Below are 14,477 nucleotides of genomic sequence, written 5' to 3' on the forward strand. Positions count from 1 at the left end.
CCATGGATCCTCTGCTCACGACTGCAGCAGATCCCCCCCGCCACCCGTAGGCATTCCCTCCATAACACGCACAGACATTTCCCCTTACTTTCTAGGAGGAAAAAAGTGAGCGTTATGGTCCAAAAAATACGGTATATTTTTCAGGTACCAGCTTCAGAGGCAAAGAGCAGCTTTCGGTGGGGATGTTCCGGGAGGGGAAGGGTTAAAACCAATGCCCACCACATCACTGTTCCAGGTTGGCAGCCCCAGAGCTGCTTTGGCTATTAGAAAGTGTGGGTGGGAGGGGAGACAGTGGCCAGTTGTAATTATTATTGTTTTTAAAGGCAAAAATGTAATGGTACCTGTAGATTGTTTTTTGGCTGTTGCCCCAAAGGCTGCGAAGGTAGGCTGAGGAAATGCCAGAAACTGTATTTTGGTACAAAGCCTATTAGTCATTGGAACTTTGGAAGCTGCCTTCTACTGGGTGAGACCATGGGTCCATGTAGCTCAGTGCTGTCTGCACAGGCTAGCAGCACCTTCCCAGGGTTTCAGGATCTCAGTCCTAACTGGAGATGCCGGGGATTGAATCTGCATGCAAACCGGGTGCTCTGCCACTGAGCTTACCCGCCTTCTGCAAATCTACCGAGGCCAGTGCTATCTGCATTGACTAGCAGGGTTTCAGAGAAGTGCCTTTCCCAGCCCTGCTTGGAGACGCCATTGGGGATTTAACCTGGGGCCTTCTGCATGCAGAGCAGGTGCTCTGCTACTAAGATACAGCTCAGCATGTTGGTAATGACTGGTGAAAACACAAGCCTGAGCAGGGTCCAGCTCTTTTGAGTTTCCAGCTGTGGGGGTTGTAGGAGAGCCCTACAAATCTCCTTGCCCCACCTCAAGAAAGGAGAAGCTGGGGAGAAGCATAAAGCAGGATGGATGGATGGATGGATGGATAAATGGATAGGATAGATCCATTCTGCAGAATTTAACTTTGGTTGCAGAATTTAATTTTGGTTGCAGAATTTAACTTTAATTTATTTGTAGGCTCCTTCCCCACCCATCCCTCTCCTTGCCTGCTGTTGCCTCTGGATAGGCAGTGATCTGGACAGAAGTATAGTTGAAGTAGCCTGGAACTGCATTAGGGTTTTTGTTTGTTTGTTTTTGCTGCTGCTGAATCACATTTAATGAGTAGAGAGCAGGTGATAGGCTGCCCACTCTGCTCCTTACCTAATCTGCTCCAATCAGCTGAGAGTGGAGATGTTCTTGCATTTTTCTCTTTGAGTTCATGCAGAAGTCAGGGAGAGAGCGTGAGGCGGGCAAGGATTTCTACAACAGCAAAAGAGAACGTTGAAGAAATACTATGGGTACAAAAAAAAATCACAGGCGAAAACTTCACTTGAAAGGGAAATATTTAAATTGCTGAACCTCGGCCAATTCCCATCTCCTTGTTTTTAAATTCGGCCTCCTTATAATGCTTGTCTACCATTACAGCTCATGTGCAAAGTGGCATAATATGGTAACAAACCTTCATCCTATTGTGATGGACCGGTTCAGGCTTTGGAATCTAAGAACTGTAGAGTTGGGAGGGATCCTGAGGGTCATCTAGCCCCACCCCCTGCAATGCAGGAATATGCAGTGGAATAATCCCCGACAGATGGCCACCCAACCTCTGCTCAAAAACCCCCTTTGAAAAGATTCCCTCACCTTCCAAGGGAGTCTGTTCCACTGTCAAACGGCTCCTACTGTCAGAAGGTTCTTCCTAACATTTAGTCGGGATTCACCCAGACTTCCCATTCAACCTTGCTTTCCAGGGTTTAAAGCTCCGTATCCAAGCGTTCTGTTTCTCTTGTTCCAGGTGTTTTCCCCAGGAAAGCCCGTGTTTTGCAGCGGAGTCAGAGCAAATAGCAGTCCTTGGAAAACCCAGTTGCTGTTTGCTCTGATTCAGCTGTAAAATGCAGGTTTTCCCAGGGAAAGCACCGGGTCAAACAAACAGACGCTGCTCAGACATGGAGCTTTAAAGTGCCTGGAAATGCAGCTCAGAAGGAAGTGTGGATGAGCCCAGAATCTCCTTCCTTTTCATTTGAATCCATTTGTTTGGGTCCTCCCCTTTGCAGCAGCAGAAAACATGCTTGCGACTATGTTAGGACCAAACCAGTTCTGTGCATTAAACACACATTTATTGATTTAGCTGTAAAGATCGTTTGGGTAATGGGGGGGTGTTCATTTGTGTGTCCCTAAACACAGGACACATGAATGGAATCTGCTGCCCTCCTTTGCTTTACCTCTGTTGCTTTAATTTTCACCGCCTTCACTACCCTGGTTCTGATACCCAAACTATGCAGGTTTGGAGGGGGCAGGGAAAACTTCAAGCAGTGGGGAGGTAAGGTTTTGCTCCAGCTACCCCCTGCTCCCCACCCCAGCAACATGCACCATTTAGCGATTCATGTAAAAACACACAAACCCATCGGCTCTTTGCAAGCAAACCAGCAAGTGTGTGTTTAACGTTTGGTCCTTTGCAAACGCAGAATTCCGTAACAGCAGCCGGAATGGTCTGTAAGAAAAGGGATCCTCCTTCGTGAATTGGGGTAGCCAGTGCAATGTCAGGAAACAGTTTTTGCATTAGCCTTATAAGAGCAGGTCCACTCCATGCATTTCAAACACACTCAATGCACATTGAAAGCGCATAACTTCCCCCAAGCAATTCTAGGAGGTATAGTTTATTAAGGGTGCTGGGAACTGTAGCTCTGGGAGGGGGCGACTACAGTTCCCAGGATTCCTTGGGGGAAGCTATGCATTTTAAATGTGCATTGGATGTCCTCTAAATGTATGCTGCGGAACTGTCCTTACAAGCCAGAAATCTTTCTCTCTGTAAGTTTCAGCTGCTCAGCCTGTATGATGACAGTAAAAGAGGCTCCATTGCACTATTTGCCATTGTTTTAGATGTGCCTCAGCCTGGACCAGAGAGGCTTTTTCATAGCCAAAGACCCTGACATTCCCTCTTACAGACTTCCCATTCCCAGCATGTTTTCCCATGCCAATATTAACTGCATCACACTACGGGTGGCTAATGGCACTCTTGAAATCAGTAACTGTGAGGGTGGGGTGCATGACTGCTTTGAAATGCTTTTTGGTGCTTTAAATAGTTTCAGATGCTCTAAATGGCTTTGGAATATTTTTAAATGTTTTAAATGCAGCACACGTCTGTTTTAAATTGTACCGTTCCAACGCTGTCCGCGTTAATAAAATAAAATGGCCTTCGTAAGGAGATAGTTCTGTGGTCCGCTTAGCAACGTTGCTGTGGGCTTCAAGGCGCTCTGTCTCCTTGAATCAGCCCTTTCCTTGCTCAGTTCACTGGCTGTTGTTAATCCGCCTGTTAATTGATAGATATCTTTTGAAGGGGCGGGAGCTCTGGAAGGGAGGGCCATAGCTCAATGCTAGAGAGCCTGCCTTGCATGCAGAAGGTCTCAAGTTCAATCCCCATTATCTCCAAGTTGGGCTGGGAGAGAATCCCTGTCTGAGCCCCAGGAGAGCCGCTGCCAGCCAGTGTAAACAATATGCTGAGTTAGATTGACCAAGGCTCTGACTCAGTATATAAGGCAACTTACTGGGTTCCTAAAGGCAGGCAGCAAGGAAGGAAGGGTGGAGAGTCTTTGCAGGCCTTCAAGATACAACGTCTTCAGCCGCAAGACCTCCCGCTCAAGCCTTCAGCCACTGATCTCAGGGAACCCTACCTAGATATCATAACCTTCAGGGTGGTTTTTTTTTACCCATGGCCGCCTGCTCCTAGTGACTTGCCCACTGTAATTGACACCACGAGGACTTTCTCATAGGACATATTTGCACCCTGCATTTAAAGCACCGTGATAGTACTTTATTTATTTCTTATTATTTTCACAAGGCTTATGCACAAGACTTGATTGCAAAACAACCCCGAAAGCGGCTTTATGGAGAGAACAATGCAATGAAATTATCAGTAGAAACAACTCTTTACAACATTCAAAAAATAAAATCAGCAATATACCAGAATCGGATTGAAACATACATCAAGGTTCCACGTGTTTGTCTAAAGAAAAATGTTCATGGCATGCGCCCAAAAGGGTTCAGGGAAGGCGCCTGCCTGGTGTCAATAGGCAGGGAGTTCCAAGATATGCTTGCTGCCACAGTAAAAGGTTGATTCCTTACAAAAGCGGAAAGAATATCAGGTGGCACCTGTGACGTTGCCAATTCTGCATGCATGGGGCAAGGTGATTTCATAGATAAATTTGATGCGCTTCAGCTTGTTTCCTTCTTGGAGTACGGATGAGGGACATTAAATCCCATGTGTTTCTTTTTCCCAAGGGGGAGGGAAAGGGGGGAACCTTTGTGAAGGGCAGAGGGTCTGCCTGGGGTCGCTGCAGCTTGTGGGGAGGTAGCTGAGGAATGGGGTGAAGTGTCTGGTGGTGGTATATTGTCACCCTCGCTCGTTTATTTGCAGTCAGCTGAACATTTAAACAATTGATAACCATTTTCTAAAAATAGACACATAGGCCTCTGAGAACACATGGCGATTTGTGGAATGGGACTTTTGTTTAAAAAGGTGAAATGACTTAAAAGTTAAATGTAATAAAATAGACGTTCGGTGCCACTGTGGGTGGGAAGACAGGTTACAAAAACAAATGCAAAATTCAGCTGCATATGAATCACTGTTTATAAGTGATATGTGCTACAAATTTTTTAAAAAGCACAATTTAGAAAAATTGACAGTCAATAACATTTTTAAAATGCACATTAATGCAAATGAAAAATACAGTATGAAAATGTGTTACAGTATATGTATATGCTGTGTAAGATGGAGCTTGTTCTTGCTGCTCCAGAGGGCAGGACCCGAAGAATTGGATTCAAATGACAGGAAAGGAGATTCTGACTAAACATTAGGAACAACTTTCAGGTGGTAAGAAAGGTTCGGCAGCAGAACAAAAGAAGGGGGCAGACTCTCCTTCACCAGAAGTTTCAAACAGAGGTTGGATGGCCATCTGTCAGGGATTCTTTCACTGTGATTCCTGCATTGCAGGGGGTTAGACTAGATGACACTTGGGTGCCCTTTCCAACTCTACAATTGCATTCTGTGGTTCTATATCAGGCGATATACTGCTTAGCATCGTTATTCTGTGTTTTTCAGTTGCGCTAATGTGCGTTTCTACTAATTGTTTCAATCTGTTGATCTGCAAATAAGATGATGATGATGATGATGGAGATGAGGTCATAAGGGGGGAACACCCGGTGTGCACAGGGGAAGGGGACTAGAGCTCTGAGCAAAATTTCGAGGGTGTGGGAAATGGCCTGGCCATGTCGCCTTACGAATAAGAAATTTCTGGACCACCCAGGAACCAAACTTCCTCTTCCTTGCCCCCCCCCCCCCCACACCCTGCCCTAGGCTGATGGCTGGCCCTTTCATGTGGAAGGTCAGAAAATGCTGAGAGGCGTTGGAGCCGCCACAAAATATTTAGTCTGCGGCTTGCAAAAAGTGACAGACAGCTCAAAGCAAGGCATCACACGCAAACACGCACAGAGTCCCCCAAGGGCCCGTCCTGGGTGTTCCTCTGCCAATCAAGCTCTGATGGCAGCATTTGAACCTGAGAGAACCCCCTGAAAATCATTTGTGTAGGATTATTCATATATGTATCTTGTAGGATTTATTCCCTAAACACCAAATATTATGCATATTATCTCGGCAATCTTTACAGCAACCCTGTATGCTATGTTGGAGTTACCATCACTGCATTACCTTGCTGAATGTTATTACAGTATTATCAATTACTGCATTTATATCCCACCATTTTCTCCAAGGAGCTTGAGGTGGCATGTATGGCTCTCCCACTCCTCGTTTAATCCCCATAACAACCCTGTGAGGTAGGACAAGTCCAGGGAGCTTCATGGCCAAGTGTGGATTTGAACCCTGGTCTCCCAGATCCCAGGTCGACCCTCTAACCCATGGGTAGGCAAACTAAGGCCCAGGGGCCTCATCCGGCCCAATCACCTACTAAATCCGGCCCACAGATGGTCTGGGAATCAGCGTGTTTTTACATGAGTAGAATGTGTCCTTTTATTTAAAATGCATCTCTGGGTTATTTGTGGGGCCTGCCTGGTGTTTTTACACGAGTGGAATGTTTGCTTTTATTTAAAATGCATCTCTGGGTTATTTGTGGGGCATAGGAATTCATTCATTCCCCCCCCCAAAAAAAATATGGTCCGGTCCCCCAGAAGGTCTGAGGGACAGTAGACGAGCCCCCTGCTGAAAAAATTTTGCTGACCCCTGCTCTAACCACTACCCCACACTGGCTTCCCCAGTTGATGCCTCAAGGTGAACTTGATGTGATGTCAGGAGATCTCTGATTCCCCTGGGAAAGCGTCCAGTTTGGCAAACCCTCCCGTTGCCTTTTCTTAATAATTATTTTGCAAACCAAAAACAGACCGGGGGAGATCCAAGCCCAGGACTCTTGATGTCAGTTGTCTAGTTCCACCAGGGATAGGGTCTAACCCAGCTGGAGATGGAGGTTTCCCTGTGTCTGATTCTGCATGATTATGAAAGCACCAAATGGTATATCCCCCCCTGCCCGCCGCCGCCGCCTCCTCTCTCCTTCCCTTCCCTCGTGTATCTTTTGAGGGAAACACAAAATGCTGATCGGAACTGAAACGACATCTGCTCTCTGTAAGCATCGGTGCGAAGATGCCAATGGCCAGTGTCTATTTCCGACATTTCCATCTGCCTATTAAAAGGTGGTGTTGTTTTTTTTCAGAAACCTTGGGAAGTCAGGACTCCGAGTTTCCTGCCTCGGGTTAGGTAAGTGGAATTCTTGGGGTTTTCCTTTTAATTCAGCTTGCGGAGCTGGGGGGGGGGGAGAGAAAGATTCAGTTTGGTGCATACGCTACAAATGCGCTCTGTGGAAGATTCCGTGCAATGCAGCTGTCCAGAGAGGAATTGATTGGCAGAAGGCATCCACATCTGTTTGCATTGCTTTCCCACTTTCAACAGCCATGGCTTTCCCCACAAGAATCCTGGGAGCTGCAATTTGCTTGGGGTGCTGAGAGTTGTTTGCAGACCCCTGTCTCCCCCCACCCTGGCTGAATCATGCTTTCCTGATGGATTTCATTCCTGGCTTGGGATTCTGATGCCCTCCACAGCCGCTCTTGCGTTGTCTGTTGTGTTAAGCTGGCCCTGTTCCTGGGAAGCAGTTGCTACGGTGGATGGGCTCAAGCTTGTTCCAACATGACAATTGTTCTGAGCTTCCATTGGAGGTGACATTCCTGCAGGAAGTGGAATTACGGTAAAACTGTCCCGGAGTTTTAATTCCACAAAGGGTGTGCTTGCAAGTCCTCCATACCTTATTCCCTGTCCTGGGTGCAGCTCAGCAATTCCTTTCCTGTTTCATTCAAGCTCATTCTGCAGTGATCCTCTTGGTATTAAAAATAAACAGGTTGGAAATCAGACCGGCCAATCAAGGCAGCCAGCCAGCCAGCCAGCCAGCCAGGGAGCACCTAGAAAAGGATGTTGCGATTACTAAGACCCAGCATGGGTTTCTCAAAAATAAGTCTCATTTCTTTTCTTGATGGAGTTACAAGCTTGTGGATCAGAGGAATGCTATGGACGTAGTGTATCTTGGTTTCAGTAAGGCTTTTGACAAAGTCCCCCATGATATTCTTGCGGGGAAGCTGGTAAAATGTGGGCTGGATGAGGTCATTGTTTGGTGGATTTGTAGGTAGTTGACTGACCAAATCCAGAGTAATGATTCCTCATCATCCTGGGGGAAAAGTGACAAGTGGGGTGCCGCAGTGTTCTGGCCTGGGCTTTGATAAAGGAATTGAGGGGATGTTCTTTAAATTTGCGGGTGATATCAAGCTGGGAGGGGCAGTTAATATTGCAGAACAGAACTGGTATTCTGGACATTGAACAGCATGGAGAACCAAATCTGTGACCCCTTTTTGCTTTCCCGGTTTGCCAAGAACAGTAAATCTGCACCTTGTACACATGGCAGACTTTTGCCCCACAAAGAGGCAGATCAGTCATTTCCCAAGTGGCGTGCTTGGTGCATACAAATAAACTTTTTAAATCCCCAAATCCAAAGGCTCCTGTGAGCCCAGAGCATTCCTCCTTCACGGATGGTGGATGGTGGCACAGTTGCTTCAGGGTTGCATAGTACCCAGTATGCCAATGGATGGCCAGTTTCTGGAAAGCCACACAGCAGCAGAAATAAGTTCTTGCCTTCTTCCTCTGCTTGCGAACTTCCCAGAGGTATCAGACAGAACAGTGGACGAGATGCACATATCTGGAAACACATCCAGTACAGACAGCTGCCTTATACTGAGTCAAGCAACTGCCTGCACTGACTGGCAGCAACTCTCCAGGGTTTCGGACAGAGATCATTCCCAGTCCTACATGGAAATGCCATAGGAGGATTGAACCTGGAGCCTTCTGTATACCAAGCAGGTGCCCTGCCACTGAGCTGTGACTCAATGAACGGACTCTTTTTCCAGGAGTTCAGTTCCATCCTGCCTTTGTCCTTCCTTCATTCAGGGGGTTGGACTAGATGACCCTCAGGAATCCCTCCCAACTCTGCAATTCTGCAATTCTCCCCAAATCCTTCTTTTCGTTTTTGAAAATCCTTTTGTCTGCCTCTCTCTCTTGCTCTCACTCTCTTTTGTAGGAACATGGGTGACATTTGGAGGACAGATTACGGATGAGGTAAGAATTTGTCCCCTCCCTCACGTTTATTTAGTTTATTTATTTGATGGTCTGTCCTGGGAGGTACCGACACCTCCTCCTCCCCCACCCCAAATCTATTCTCCTGAACTGAAGATGTGAACTGGGGTGGGAGGATCCCCTAAATTGGGGGAGGGAACTGGTGCCCCCCTCCAGAAGTTGTTGGACTCCAGCTCTCATTAACCCCAGGCATCAAGGATGATGGGACCTGGAGTCTAGCAACATCCGGAGGGTCTCAACTGAAGCCTTGACAGCAACTTTGTTGTTTTCCCCCCTCTTAGAGCCAGCCTAAATTTGCATCTATATGCATAAATTAGCATATCTGAACTGTATGCAAATATGTGTCATTGGCCTGTGCCCTGAGTCCATTAAGAGCCTGCTGACATCCCTCTAAGTCAGCCTTTCTCAACCTGTAGGTCCCCAGATGTTGTTGGACTACAACTCCCATCACCCCTAGCTAGCAAGCCGGAGCTCAGGGATGATGGGAGTTGTAGTCCAACAACATCTGGGGACCCACAGGTTGAGAACTGCTACTCTAAGTGAAAACCTGGCCGTTCAGCAAAAGTAGCATTACTTTTAGTTGTACCCTGAATTTCACACCTCCTCAATGTCCCGGTGCAGTCCGCAGCTCAAAAACAATACATCAGAACAGCGAGGCAGTGCTGGGTAGCGGTTAGAGTGCTGGACTAGGATCTGGGAAACTGGGACTCGAATCCATACTCAGCCATGAAGTCCACTGGGGAACTTTGGGCCAGTCCCCATCTCTCAGCCCACCCGACCTCACAGGATTGTTGTGAGGCTATAAGGTGGCAAAGTACGCCGCCTTGAGGGAGGAAGATAAGTGTGGCTTCGAGAGAGGGAATGCATTTCAAACTCTGCCTACTGTGAGGAAACGCATTTTAAAATAACCATGTAAATGCAAGCTTTGATGTGGGTTTAAAAATCAGAATTGCAGATGAAGGCTGGAAGCGGATGGAATAGATTCACTGGTGAGAATGCACAGAAGTGGCCGTGATCTAGAAATGAACGGATGAGCGGTTGGGTGTGGGTGGGTGGAGGGGGGCAGGAAAATCCCACCAGTCCTTCACAGACACACACACAGACACACACAGGAGCTCATCTCTGTCTCTCTTTCAGATGGCGGAGCAGTTGATGACCTTGGCCTACGACAACGGCATCAATCTCTTCGACACGGCGGAAGTCTATGCTGCAGGGAAGTAGGTGCACCCACCCATTTCTAACATCCCCCATTGTGCTTTTCTGAGCACTTTCCCATACATTTTCTCTGTCATCCAACCCACGGCCCTGCGAGGTAGGCTAGTCATCCACAACAGGTGGGAAGAGGACTGAGAATAAGAGAGAGCAGCCTGTCTGAGGCCACCTGGCGAGTCCGCGGCCATTCCATCTTCAACCCCCAACCCCACCCCAGAGAGCCATTGCAAGCATCCCCACCTGCAACTCCTCAAAAACAAACAGTCCTTGCTGCTACTGTTTCTCAGCTTCCAGTGTGGTTGGATCAGTCAGTTTTGCAGAATACCAAGGAAGGCTGCCTGGGTTTTTTCCGCCCATGAGTACGTTTTACAGAGCTTCCTCCTTCTAATCGCATGGCCAACTTAGAGCCAGGATTCATGCAGAGACATTGTGGGGGAGCTCCTCTGAAAGCAGGTAACTTTATATGCTGACACTCCAAAAATAAAACTTGGAAGGTCTAAGAGTAAAATGCATCTCCAATTTCAGTTCAGAAAGTCCAATAACTGAGGGAATACTAGCTTAAGCCCTGATTATTTTTTTCTCCCCCTATGAGGGGTTGTATCCTGGTCACCAAAATACATTTTGGCTACACTCACTGTAGCAAGCTTGACTTCATTTCTGCATGAGTCTAACGGCCACATTTTCTTTCTCTTTCTGTGTCTTGTAGGGCTGAAGTCGTGTTAGGGAATATCATTAAGAAAAAAGGATGGAGGTAACTGTTCTTCTTCGGACCACATCTCAATCCCATTCCATCTTGTGGTTAGACCTGTTGTTTCTGTATGCTTTAACATGTTTTAACCCGCCACCATGTTCAAAAACCCATGTGGACTAGAAACTTTAAACAAAATTCTTGTCATGATCAAAATGAGACATGTTTATTTCATGAAAGCTATTTGCTGCTTGACCGTAAAACGAAACCTCAGAGCAGTATGTCACCACACTGTATTTCACAGTGCCACCTATAAACAGCCCCATGAACTGCAGAACGTGACGACAGCCTTAGGTTTTTATTTATATAGCAAGATACATAGTCCAAATCCCAGATCCTTACATTTTTGACGACCGAAACAATCACAACTGATATGTTTATACATTGTCTGCAGGATATTGTGTTTGTGTGTGTGTGTGTGTGTGTGTGTGTGTGTGTGTGTATTTTATTTATTTATTTATTTATTTCATTTCATTTCTAACCCACCCTTCCTCCCAAAGGAGTCCAGGGTGGTGCTACTACACCTTTTCTCATCACAGTCTTGCTCGGGATACTTGACAGATAATTTGCCAAATGCGTCAGAAGAATGTCTTAATCCTTCTCAGATTTTACATTGGGTAGAGGGGAACTTCAGGATGGTGGTGAATGCATTTAGGAGATTTACCTTTATCCATCACACATCCATTCTCTCCCCCCTTCCTCCACTCTCCTTGCAGACGTTCCAGCCTGGTGATAACAACCAAAATCTTCTGGGGAGGAAAGTACGTAAGCGTTTCAACCACCCTGCTTGTGTGCCATTTGAGTGAGGAAATTCAAGAATATCTGGCAGGCGGTGGAGGGCCAGGGGACTTTGACTGGTTTCAGAAAGGGGGACTGATCCTTAGAATTAGGGATTCACTTTTCAAGCATCATCCACCCACAATTTCCTTTTGAGGAAAGGGAGTGTGCCTCTGAGCATGGAGAGAGTGCCATTCCCCCTTCCATACTCTCTAGCCGGTATACGACTTTTTGGGGATGAAAGATAAGCATTTCTGGATAGCCTCAGAGGGCAGTTAGTTTCAGCTCCTCTCTTTCTAGCCATCTTTGCATAGCACAAGCTAACGATTTCGGCTACATCAGTCTTCTAACTTCGGTCTTTCCTCCTTCTCCTCCCACCCCAGAGCCGAGACGGAGAGAGGACTCTCAAGAAAGCACATTATAGAAGGTAAGATGAAGCCAAACTGCTGGGCACTTAACAATTAACCCAGTAGGTGTTCCCTGGAAGAGGCATCTTTCCCAAATCTAGCGCTCTCCAGATATTTGATTAATTTATTTATAAACATATTTATATACTGATGTCCATAAAATAAAATAAAAAGCGTATCAGAGGAATTTACAGCACTTATATTTAAAACCATATAATAGGAAACATCTAAAAAGCTAAAATCAGCTGTTACAGAACAGAAAGATGTACCGTATATACTCGAGTATAAGCCGACTTTTTCAGCACATTTTTTTATGCTGAAAAAGCCCCCCTTGGCTTATACTCGAGTGAGGTTCCTTTTGAGCTGCTCCTTCCTCCTCCGCCGCTGCCGCTACCACCAGGTTTGTGGTGTGGTGAACCGGCTTATACTCAAGTCAATAAGTTTTTCCAGTTTTTTGTGGTAAAATTAGGTGCCTCGGCTTATAGTCGGGTCCGCTTATACTCGAGTATATACTGTATTCTTAATTGCCTGCATATTTGCCTGATGCAATAGAAAAGTTTTCAGCAGGCATTTCAAAGGTTAAAACAGAAGGTGCTTGCTGAATCTCCAGTGGCAGGGAGTTCCACAGGACTGATGACACTAAAGGATGTGTTTCTTGTTGTCGAGTAAGCCCTGCCAACCCGGTGACCAACAAAGCTCCTGCAGATGATCTCAGTGAGGGAGCTGGGATATAAAGGTTCAGGCAGTCCTTGAAGTCCCCTGGGTGGAAGTTCTTCAGGGCTTTGTAGATGAATATAAGGACCTTGAATCTGGCTCTGGGGGAGACGGGCAGCCTTACAAGCAACCCAGGGGACACCACTGCCTGTCATCTTCCCAACAGAATTGTAGAGTTGGAAGTGAACTAGTCCATCCTCTTGTATTGCAGGGATCACCTTTTAGTGATCAGCCTCCTTATCAGTCTCCGTATTGCTCTTGTAGAACTCAGCAAGCAGGGGGAAGGATGGGTCAACAAATAGGATTAGTTGGCTCTGCCTCTCCTTGGCTCTGGCGCCACCTGCTGTTGGGCTCCCTTGACTTCCACCCTACCAGTACCAATGAGTGATGGCTACCACTATGAAGACGCAGGTGGCACTGTGGGTTAAAACACAGAGCCTAGGACTTGCTGATCAGGAGGTCGGCGGTTAGAATCCCCGCAACAGGGTGAGCTCCCGTTGCTCAGTCCCTGCTCCTGCCAACCTAGCAGTTCGAAAGCACGTCAAAGTGCAAGTAGATAAATAGGTACCGCTCTGACAGGAAGGTAAACGGCATTTCCGTGTGCTGCTCTGGTTTGCCAGAAGTGGCTTAGTCATGCTGGCCACATGACCCGGAAGCTGTACGCCGGCTCCTCAGCCTATAGAGCGAGATGAGTGCCGCAACCCCAGAGTCGATCATGACTGGACCTAATGGTCAGGGGTCCCTTTACCTTTACATTTACCAGTATGAAAATGTTAGTTTATAGGGCGAGATGCCCTTATGGTGCTGGCACACTGCAGCTTCCATCAGCCCCAGCCAGCATGGCCGTGTGACATGGGGGCTGATGGGAGTTGTAGTCCAAAACACCTGGAGGGCCCCAGGTTGGAAAAGACTCCCCTGCGGTGTGTTTTGGTATTTCCACTTGGTGTTTGAGTTGCCCTTGTAGAGGTCAGCTAAGGATAGCGGAGAATTTCAATTCAGTTCAATTCCTGCTCTCCGAAACAATGCAAAAACTGAAACACACCTGACCTTTGGAAATCGCACTGCTCCAAATATCGTTCCTCTAGCCGGGTCATATCAACAATATATTGGAGAAAATGCAAAAATGCACCCTACTAGGGAAAATCGCTTTGTAAAATGTGCCAGTGCGGTGTAAGAGTTAGCGTGTCGGACTAGGACCTGGGAGAGACCAGGGTTCAAATCCCCACTCAGCCATGAAGTGCACTCAGCCTGACCTACCTCACAGGGTTGTTGTGGGGGCTAAATGAGGAGGGGAAGAACCATGTAGGCCACCTTGAGCTCCTTGGAGAAATATAAATGCATTAAATAAATAAATGTGCAAAATCACATACAAAAACGTGGGGCTAGGGCTGCAGCTCAATAGTAGAGCAGACTCTTTGCATTCAGAAGGTCCAGGCTAAGACTTCCTGCCTGAAACCCTGGAGAGCTGCTGCCAGTCAGTGCAGACAATATTGGGCTAGGCTCAGCATACTGGCAGCATAAGGCAGCTTCTTGTGTTCCTAGCTGCTATAAAGCAAGGGTTCATTTATACACCCCACCTGCCCAATTGGATATGCCATATCCCCCCCCCCTTTGTTATTTTTAAGTAGAGACTGGCTGATCCCAGTGCCTTTTTTTTTTTTTTAATTGATACCCTCAATTACAAAACAAAGCACACAGAGGCACCAGCAGTAGATATTTTGCCCTGGAAGGCTTAAGCCTTAGTGGAATCCAGATGCGATTAAAAACATTAAAATATTGTATAATGGGTGACGTTAATTCTTGCCCTAATTCTTTAATGAACATTGGCTATTTGAAACAGGGTTGTCCGTCATTGATTGCTGGCTACGAATAGAGTTAACAGGGAAACATAAAGTAGGGAGCTGGGGTT

The 14,477-nt window shown here is 46.7% G+C and overlaps 1 protein-coding gene across 9 annotated transcripts in view; it reads left to right on the forward strand.

Moving 5' to 3' along the window:
* KCNAB2 (potassium voltage-gated channel subfamily A regulatory beta subunit 2) overlaps window positions 1–14,477 on the forward strand; it is a 106,873-nt gene that overhangs the window by 68,209 nt on the left and 24,187 nt on the right. For all 9 annotated transcript variants that reach the window (XM_081017183.1, XM_081017187.1, XM_081017186.1 and 6 more), the window contains 6 exons: window positions 6,750–6,793; window positions 8,655–8,692; window positions 9,848–9,927; window positions 10,629–10,673; window positions 11,387–11,431; window positions 11,831–11,874. In XM_081017183.1, the coding sequence (XP_080873309.1) occupies window positions 6,750–6,793; window positions 8,655–8,692; window positions 9,848–9,927; window positions 10,629–10,673; window positions 11,387–11,431; window positions 11,831–11,874 (296 nt within the window). The remainder of the gene's footprint in view (window positions 1–6,749; window positions 6,794–8,654; window positions 8,693–9,847; window positions 9,928–10,628; window positions 10,674–11,386; window positions 11,432–11,830; window positions 11,875–14,477) is intronic.

Source organism: Podarcis pityusensis (genome assembly GCF_964106645.2).
Source record: "Podarcis pityusensis genome assembly, chromosome: 8".
In the NCBI taxonomy this organism is placed as follows: Eukaryota; Metazoa; Chordata; class Lepidosauria; order Squamata; family Lacertidae; genus Podarcis; species Podarcis pityusensis.